At 38.4% G+C, this 9,447-nt stretch overlaps 2 protein-coding genes across 2 annotated transcripts; one reads left to right on the forward strand and one right to left on the reverse strand.

Annotated features, from left to right (window-relative positions):
* Positions 1–452: 452 nt before the first annotated feature.
* LOC111912541 (MDIS1-interacting receptor like kinase 1) lies at positions 453–4,165 on the forward strand. Its single transcript, XM_023908276.3, has 2 exons — positions 453–3,416; positions 3,498–4,165. The coding sequence occupies exons 1-2, from the start codon at positions 785–787 to the stop codon at positions 3,929–3,931; spliced, it is 3,066 nt and encodes a 1,021-aa protein (XP_023764044.1). The 5' UTR covers positions 453–784; the 3' UTR covers positions 3,932–4,165.
* A 1,852-nt stretch (positions 4,166–6,017) lies between these two features.
* LOC111912540 (nuclear transport factor 2) lies at positions 6,018–8,983 on the reverse strand. The gene is made up of 9 exons (XM_023908275.3): positions 8,712–8,983; positions 8,459–8,593; positions 7,829–8,135; positions 7,403–7,734; positions 7,107–7,278; positions 6,892–7,013; positions 6,739–6,804; positions 6,494–6,575; positions 6,018–6,301 (listed from the first exon to the last, which is right to left on the reverse strand). The coding sequence occupies exons 1-9, from the start codon at positions 8,748–8,750 to the stop codon at positions 6,204–6,206; spliced, it is 1,353 nt and encodes a 450-aa protein (XP_023764043.1). The 5' UTR covers positions 8,751–8,983; the 3' UTR covers positions 6,018–6,203.
* Positions 8,984–9,447: the final 464 nt, after the last annotated feature.

Raw genomic sequence — 9,447 nt, forward strand, 5'->3', positions numbered from 1 at the left:
CATTTATTACAATAAATACTTTATATATATATAAGTATAAGTATTATATGATTTTTTAATTTTAAAATTTAAAAAAATCCATAAAATGACATGTGGATATTATTTATTCTAAAAATACTACAAAATGACAAGTGTCAAAATTAATAAAAGATTGACAAGTGGCAAAATTTATCTTCATTTATTAGGGAGGATATTTCCCTGACAATATTTTAGAAAAGCAAATAAAATTGATCTAGTTTAAACTTTTTAGAGTAATATTTTATTAATCGCAAATGCTTTTATGTTACGTTTGAGGAAGGTAATCAAAGTATACCCTAATTTTGAAAATACTACAGTATCACAAAGTCACAAACTTTTCACCACATTTACGAGTTATCATACCTCTAATTATGATGAGAACCTAAAAAGTAATTTTAAAAAGCATCTGATAATTAACATCACAATTATATATTTTATCTCTATATATAATATTATATAGGTAACTAGTAAGTAGTAAGTTGACAAATGGAATTAGGAAGAAAACACATTCTTCCCCATGTTAGTGTCGGATGTTTATTCAATACTTCCAAATTTCACAGAGTGTCCCATTACCTTCTTCAAGATCTCAACCCCCTGCTTTTTTAAATTAAAAACAGAGAATTATTAATCTTCCCCATGTTATCTGCTTAACTGCTACTGCTTACATATAATTTTATCACCACTTCACTTCCACTCACCTTCTCTATCCAGATCCAAAATGATCGAAATTTAACCCAATTCTTCAAGAAACAGAGCCACCACCACCATGTCGAAACCCCATTTTTGGTTATTGTTCTTCTTCTTGTTCTGCTGTTCCTCGGTGTTTTCAAAGGTGGTAGTGGAGAACGAGCAAGCTTCGATTCTGTTAACAATCAAATCACACCTTATTGATCCTCTCGATCAGCTAAAAGATTGGAAGATCTCTGAAGAACCCAATGTCCATTGTAATTGGACTGGAATTGAGTGTAATCCCATCGGAAGAATTGAAAAGATTGATCTTTCACGTCGGAATCTCAGTGGACTCGTCTCTGATGACATTCAACTTCTCCGGAGTCTCACTTCCATCAATTTATGCTGCAATGGGTTCTCGTCTGCATTACCCAGATCACTTTCGAATCTTACACTGCTAGAAACTGTTGATGTGAGTCAGAATTACTTCATTGATTCCTTCCCAAAAGGTTTAGGAATGGCGATCGGATTGACATTGCTCAACGCTTCCAGCAACAATTTCTCAGGCGATATCCCAGATCTTGGGAACAATACCAGGCTGGAGACGTTGGATTTGAGAGGGAATTTCTTCGTTGGTTCGATTCCGGTGTCGTTCAAGAATCTGAGAAAGTTAAAGTTTCTCGGGCTCTCCGGGAATAATCTAACTGGATCAATTCCAAAAGTAATTGGAGAGCTTTCTTCTCTGGAGAGTATCGTTATTGGGTACAATGAGTTTGTGGGCGGAATTCCGTCAGAATTGGGGAACTTGACGAACTTGAAGTATCTTGATTTGGCATACGGGAATCTGGACGGTTTGATTCCCCCGGAATTGGGGAATCTGAAGGCGTTAGAAGCGATGTTCTTGTATAAAAACAGATTCACAGGAAAGATTCCTTCCGAGATCGGGAAGTTGACTTCCCTTGCTCAGTTGGACCTCTCTGATAACATGTTATCCGGAGAGATCCCGGCTGAGATATCAGCATTGAAGAGCTTACAACTCTTCAATGTGATGTCGAATAGACTCATAGGTTCGATTCCGCCAGGAATCAGTAAACTGACTCAATTGGGCGTTCTAGAATTATGGAACAATTCCTTTTCCGGTTCTTTACCGGTTGATCTCGGCCTGAATTCCCCTCTGGAATGGGTTGATGTATCATCGAATTCATTCACGGGACAGATTCCGGGAAACTTATGTCATCAAGGTAATCTCACAAAACTAATTCTATTCAACAACGCCTTTTCGGGTCCGATTCCGGTCGGTTTGTCGACTTGTAACTCATTGGTTCGTGTTCGTATGCAAAACAATTTCCTTTCCGGGGTAATTCCGGTTGGATTTGGTAGTCTTGAGAAGCTTCAAAGACTGGAATTGGCAGACAACAATCTAACCGGTCAAATTCCAAACGACATTTCATTGTCCACTTCCCTTTCTTTCATTGATCTTTCACGAAATCAACTTCAATCAACACTTCCGTCCTCCATTCTCTCCATTCCCAATCTTCAAAACTTTCTGGTCTCTGAAAACAGTTTCATTGGGAAAATCCCAAATCAATTCCAGGATTGCCCTTCACTTTCGATTCTTGATCTTTCTTCCAACCAGTTCACTGGAACTATTCCGGCGAGTATTGCTTCCTGCCAGAAGTTGGTGTCCTTGAATCTCCGGAATAACCAACTCACCGGAGAAATCCCGGTTCCAATTTCTATGATGGGCACACTCGCCGTTCTTGATCTGTCCAACAATTCATTGACAGGTGGCATCCCAGAAAACTTCGGGAATTCTCCGGCATTGGAATCGCTTAATGTATCTTACAACAGACTTCAAGGCCCAGTTCCAATGAACGGAATGCTCAGGACAATAAACCCCAGTGATCTCGTTGGAAACAGTGATCTATGTGGTAACGTGCTGCCACCATGCACCGGAGCTATGGCTAAAGCTTCAAAACACAAAGGCTTGCACACGAAGCACGTGATCGCCGGTTGGGTGATCGGAATGTCGGTGGTGTTAGCTGTTTTTTTGGCCGCATTCGCCGGAAAAGCTCTGTACGGTAAATGGTACACGAATGGAAGCTGTTTCGAGGACAGATCCGAGATGGGAAAAGGAGAATGGCCATGGCGGCTTATGGCGTTTCAGAAACTCAATTTCAACAGCAATGACATCCTGAATTGCATAAAGGAAGCGAACGTGATCGGAATGGGAGCCACCGGAGTGGTCTACAAAGCAGACATTCAACGAACGAACACAGTCGTGGCGGTCAAAAAGCTTTGGAGCACGAAGAACGACATCGAGTTGGGAAGCAGCGCCGGTGATTTCGTCGGAGAAGTGAACGTCCTGGGAAAACTCCGGCACCGAAATATCGTCAGATTGTTAGGGTTTCTCCATAACGACAAAAACGCGATGATTGTTTATGAGTACATGACAAACGGGAGTCTCGGCGAAGCGCTACATGGACAAGCAAGGCTGTTGGTGGATTGGGTTTCGCGGTATAACATTGCCGTCGGAGTTGCTCAAGGGCTGGCTTATCTCCACCACGACTGTCACCCGCCGGTGATCCACCGTGATGTAAAGCCGAATAACATTTTACTCGACGGAAATTTGGACGCCCGGATTGCTGATTTTGGGTTGGCAAGGATGATGGTAAAGAAGAACGAAACAGTAACAATGGTCGCCGGATCTTATGGTTACATCGCTCCCGGTAAGTTTCCACATCAAGATTCATACCTATTGCTTCCATTAATTAATTGTTCTTCCTAACGAGTATCGATCTTGATTACAGAATACGGCTACACATTAAAGGTCGACGAGAAAAGCGACATATACAGTTACGGGGTGGTTCTGATGGAACTGGTCACCGGAAAACGGCCGATAGAAGCCGAATTCGGAGATTCAGTCGACATCGTGGAATGGGTTAGAAGAAAAATACGAGAAAACAAATCGTTAACAGAAGTAGTCGATCTGAATGTAGGAAACTGCAAACATGTAGAAGAAGAGATGGTTTTAGTCCTCCGAATAGCCCTAATATGCACCGCAAAGCTTCCGAAGGATCGACCCTCCATGCGAGACGTTATAAGCATGCTCGAGGAGGCCAGACCTCGGAGAAAAAGTAGCAGTAATACTAATACCATTAATGGCGGATTGAGTTCTGCAAATAGTGATAAAGATAAAGATAGACCAGTGTTTAGCCCGTCGCCTGTAAACGGCCTTTTGTAAGAAGATGTTCCGTGACGGGTTCGAATCACGTGGACGGTTAAAAAGAGTTATGTTGATTTTGTGTAGAGATTATTATTCACATTTTGTAAGTTTATTGAGTCTGTTAATTATGTGTAGAAGTATGTTGTTGATTCTTATTGAAAATAATGTAAACATACCACTCATTCTTATCGTTAAATGAGTTCCGACTTTAATAGAAAACATACCAAATAAGAAAATACTATGTTATTGTAATTATCTTAACTGTGAGTTTATTACATAAGACAAAGATGAACAAGGTTTTTAAGGTTATTTTGAAATATTCTTTATAAAATCTCATTTACATAGTTTTGAAAACCATTAGCTAAGAATTTGAAGAAAAGTCTTTTAACAAAGGAGAAAGGAGTGATAATTGATGTTGTGGTTTAAGATATCTTAAAGCCTTGTTCCAGAGTTCTATTTAAGGAGAGATATGGATGGATACGGAGGGAAAATGAGGGATGTCGAAGGAAAATCGCGTTCCCGAGTTTCATTAATGGAAGGAAAGTGAGGGGAGGAAAAAGATTTTCGAGCCATATTTTCCTTCCAAATTTTCCTCCCAAATATGGTGGATTTTGGAAAGAAAGTGAGGAGAAGGAAAATTTTAGGTTGCGTTTAGTTATGGAAAAACAGTTTTCATTTTTTGTTTTTCGTTTTCCCTTTTCAGTTTTCATTGGAAAATTTAAAAACACGTTTAGTTAAAAATTATTCATTTTTCATTTCAGTTTTAGAAAATTAGAAAACTTGTTTAGATAAGTATTTTTCTACCGGTTTTCATTTTTAGAAAATGGTATCGATGGTAGGATGGGCATGGAGACGGTGTCGATGGTGGGGGCAGCAACGGGGGGTAATGGTGGTGTCGATGATGGCGACGGTGGTGGTGGTGGTGGTGACGGCAATTGTGGCAGTAGTGGTGATGGCAGCGGTGGTGGTGGTGATGGTGTAGTGGTGGTGGTGATGGTAGGTTGGTGATTGTGGTAGTGGTGTTAGGTGGGTGTGTGTGTGTGTGTGTGTGTGTGTGCGCGCACGTGTGTATGGGTGTGGGGTGGGGTTGAGTGTGGGTGTGAGTTTGTATGTGTGCGTTTGTGGGGGTTGGTTTGTGTGTGTGTGCTTGTGGGGGTGTGGGTGGGGGTGGATGTATATTTGTGGGGGTGAGTATGTGTGTGTGTTTGTGAGGGTATGGTGGTTTGGGAGTGGGCTTGGGAGTGAGTGTAAGTAGCTATGGGTATGGTAAGTTGGGGGTGTTAATGTGAGGATAGGTAGAGGTGGATGAGATGGGAGTAGGTGTTTATATTTTAGAAAAATTTTGAAATTAGAAAAATATAGAAAATAATGATTATCGGTTTTCCAGAAATTTCTAACTTTTTAATTTTAGAAAACGGAAAATAAAATTTTCCATGAAAATTTTAGAAAAATAAATGAACTAAACGCGTTTTCAAAATTCTCATTTTTTCTTAGAAAAATTTTCCGAAAAACGGCTCATTTTTCCGCAACTAAACGCACCCTAAAATTTTCCTTTGAACTCGGAAACACGGAATAATGACTATTTTCTCTCAACTTCATTTCTTTCTGTCAAATTTTTTCTTCCTTTCCTTTATTGAATTTACAAAAAAAAAAAACTCGGGAACAAGACGCAAGTCTTTTTCGATGACCTTCCATAGTTGGTGCAGAGCAGGGGTAATTGCATGTGCATCATTGGCATAGCACTAATGTTGATAAAAGAACTTATGACTAGACAACAACGAGAATTGAAAATCCACAAGCTAAGAGCATATTTAGAGTTTTCAAGCATGAAGTTTAACTTTTAAGTGTATGTATATGAGGCGTAATGATTCATATGGGGTGAGTTCATCTTGGTATGTATGGTTTAGACACTCAAGAGGTGGTGAGATGGCATAGATATCTCGATGATCATGTTGGCATTCAACAATATCCTCCTTCCCTTCGGATAATGCATCATGCTTGCAACAGGTGCTTGTAGTGTGTGGTTAAAGTGGTCATATGAGATGTTTATGTTACCAATAAATAATAGGTTTGTGTTTGTATAAAAAAAAACACATGCATCTCATAAATTGAAACATGGAAGCTAGAATACACTCAAGAGATAGATATCACTTGCGCGACATCCATGACTCTCTAGGATAAAGACATAAAAGATGTTAAACAAGATTAGCAACACAAAAACCAATCACAACTCAAACCATCATTGTAAAAAAAGAAGCTGGTCAAACCATCATTGTGGTGTGATCATCTTTTAACGAAAGCCATTGCCCCTGCCACCACCATAACGCCCTCCTCCTCCTCCTCTTGATGATACAGCATCACCCCGCCCTCTTCCGCCTCCTCTTCCTCCTGCTCAAACAAATCACCCATGAAATATGTTAAGACTTCCATTTATTTTTTACTTTCATTTCTTTCTATAACAACATTCTACTTTGAAGATTTATCCAACTATAGATTTCTCAAAATATAAATGATGCAATAAGAAAAATGATCAAAAACAAAATCAATCAAAATTATTGCATTTTAAAACAAAAGACATACTTCCCCCACGAGAAGCAGCGCTGTTATTCGCTCTCCTCTCCTCAATGTAGACTTGCCTTCCAGCTACTTGTATTGGTGATGCCTAAAAAAAACAAAAAAAAAATGTAAATATAACAGATTGATCAAACGGTTAAGCCCATAAACATAGAATAGCAACTTGACAAATTTAAGAACAAAAATACCATATAATATGATGCAAAAAAAAGATATTAAGAAGAAAGAAGAAAAGGTAATTGAGCACAAACCTCAATTGCCTTTTGAACACCCTCAAAGTCCTCAAACTCAACAAACGCAAAGCAAACTCCTACATCCTGTATGCAAATGCAATTTAAATGTTATGTATGAAACAATTCAAACCAATACAAAGTAGAGACTAGAGAAAGAGAGAGGAAAATAACCTTGCGATTCTTCAAAAATACACCATCCTGCTTGATTTTGCCAAAATTCTTGAACTCTTGAAAGATTTCAAGGCTGGTAACTGTAGTTGGCAAGTTCCTCACGTAAACAGACTTTGAGTCACCTGAAAAACACAAACAAAAACTATCAATCTCATAAAATGATTTTATAATCGTTTTGATACAACACATAAAACTCGTTTTGGAATTTTATTCACCTTCTTCACTAGCATAAGCTTCCTGTGAGACCTGAGTAGTAGACTCAGTCACAGAAGAAGCAGATGGCAGCTGAGCAACGGGTTCCGGAGTCTGATTCCATTCCGGAGCTGGAGCCGTTGTGACATTCCTACTAACAGGTGGCTGAGGTGAAGACTTCCCTTTAGATCGTAACTTTTCAAATTCAAACAATAGCAATATATTAGCAACATTAACTATGCATCGGAGAAATAAATCTGACACCAATTTATGGGCTCAAATCAATCATATAAATATGGAATACCAAAATAATACGTACTATAGAAGCATATGTGAACTTCACAGGCTCTACAATAGGCTCTTCCACAGCAGAAACCGGTTCTTGAACATATTCTACCACAGGCTCTTGAATCTCCACTGTGTTGTTGTGATGATAAGGTTCTTGCACATACTCCACGGTGTTCTGATGATGAACATCAGACACAGGTTCTTCAACTGCTGCTTCTTCTTCTTCATCTTCTTCGCTGTCATAATCTTCCTGCTGCAGATGCTGATTTTCTTGGGAATTGTAGTAATCGTCTTCATCATTTCCTTCTAAGTGTAATGAATTAAGATTTTCCCTTGCTTCTACCTCTAATGTGTCGTCCGCAACTGCAATTTTACAATTCTAACATCACTTCAACAATGCTATGAAGCGTTTAAATTCTCATTATCAAATAAATAATTGTTTATTGAGAAGTAATACCTAGTAACTCAGAAGGAGTAGAACTAATTGGTTGAGAATCAGCTTTGTTCTCAAGGGAAACAGGTGGTTGATGATGATGTACAACCTCTTCACTTACAAAGTGAAAGATGTCATTCATGACAAAATAACCTTTCTCTTGGGGAGCAAGGAAAAATGTCTGCACAAACTTCCTCCAGCCATTAAAGAACTTGGATCTTACTGAACCAGAAACCACCACCACTATTCCTTCGCTCCATGATTCAAGAGCATTTATTGTTTTAATCTCAATTCCACTAAATTGTAACGACTGAATAAGCGAATGAATTTGCTGCAAGAAAACAGTGATTCCAAATTAAGCGAACAGTAAATTAGTGATTAGTTTCATATCCGTTTGCAACCAGCATAGAAAAATCGGACTAAGGGTATGTGCTTTCTGTGAGTGATTGCTGTGATTTAAAGAGACTCATATAATCATGTGATTAAAGCTAGTTACAGGTAGGTAACTTCACATTTATCTGAATAATCAATAAAACGATTCAAACTTAACACAAGAAAAGGCATAAAACGATTCAACTATACACAAACTATGATGATTACATATATGGAATTCGATCTCTAAATTAAAAGGATGATAAGCTCAAAGAGACTTACAAATATAGCGGAGGCAGTCTCAGTGGATTCGCCATCAACTCGAACCATGGTACTGGAATCGGCGTAAAACTGATGAACGAACTCAGGTTGTTGTTGAAGCACTTGGTAGTATTGTTGAACAAAGTACGAACCCACCTAAAAATCAACAAGAAATATTTATCATCGATGTAAAACCTTTAAACAAAACACAGAATCATTGACAAACAGATTATCACTTCGACATCCCTAAATCGGATAGAAAAAATAAAGATACCTGAGAGGCAGTAACGGAAGAAGAGTACGAATTCGCCATTTTTCAATCGAAGAAACAGCCGAGTTTTATTAAACCCCTAAAACCCAGAAGTAACACTGTCTAGGGTTTCAAGGCGAACACATAGAAGAGGGTATAATTGAGTGAGTAGGGCTCACAGATTATAAATTAAATTTTGGATGAGTATACGGAGGAGCTGCGGAGGGAGATTGCGATGGTGGCCGTGAGAGTTGCAGAGTTTAAGAGAGGGAAGGGAAGATGAGATCTGTGTTGAAAAAGTAGTAATTTAGGAATTGAATCATGGACGTTGGATTGGAGAATGAGTCATTAATATAGACGGATGAGATTAATTTGAGAATATGATGGTGGTGGTGATTTCGTTGGAGGACCTACTTTTTTATAGTAAATTGTAAATTAGTCCTTCAACTTTTTACTAGCTATAACTTTGGCCATTAAATATACAAATTAAAAGTTTTAGTCCAAAAAGATTAGATCAATCGCCATAAAGTGTTCCGTTTGTTTCAAAAGGGTTTCTTTTACAAACCTTATCTACTTTTAGAAATTTCAAATTGAAAATCTTTTTGTATAATATACTCGGAATCAAAAATATTTTTTGAATTATTCAGTTGATTACATAGGGGTCAGCAAGACTATCAAAATTTCCGACTTAAACTTGTACCCGAACTAGTATAAAACAGTATTCGGTACTCTAAAAGCCCAAAACCTAAGATTCGATATC

Source organism: Lactuca sativa, chromosome 5 (genome assembly GCF_002870075.4).
Source record: "Lactuca sativa cultivar Salinas chromosome 5, Lsat_Salinas_v11, whole genome shotgun sequence".
Lineage (NCBI taxonomy): Eukaryota > Viridiplantae > Streptophyta > Magnoliopsida > Asterales > Asteraceae > Lactuca > Lactuca sativa.

Coding starts and splice junctions, on each gene's coding strand:
- LOC111912541 (XM_023908276.3), top strand. CDS start 785: ATGTCGAAACCCCATTTTTGGTTATTGTTCTTCTTCTTGTTCTGCTGT. Junction 3,417..3,497: donor TTATGGTTACATCGCTCCCG/GTAAGTTTCCAC, acceptor TCTTGATTACAG/AATACGGCTACACATTAAAG.
- LOC111912540 (XM_023908275.3), bottom strand. CDS start 8,750: ATGGCGAATTCGTACTCTTCTTCCGTTACTGCCTCTCAG. Junction 8,594..8,711: donor CTTCCGTTACTGCCTCTCAG/GTATCTTTATTT, acceptor GTTGATTTTTAG/GTGGGTTCGTACTTTGTTCA. Junction 6,576..6,738: donor GTGTTCAAAAGGCAATTGAG/GTTTGTGCTCAA, acceptor TGTTTTTTTTAG/GCATCACCAATACAAGTAGC.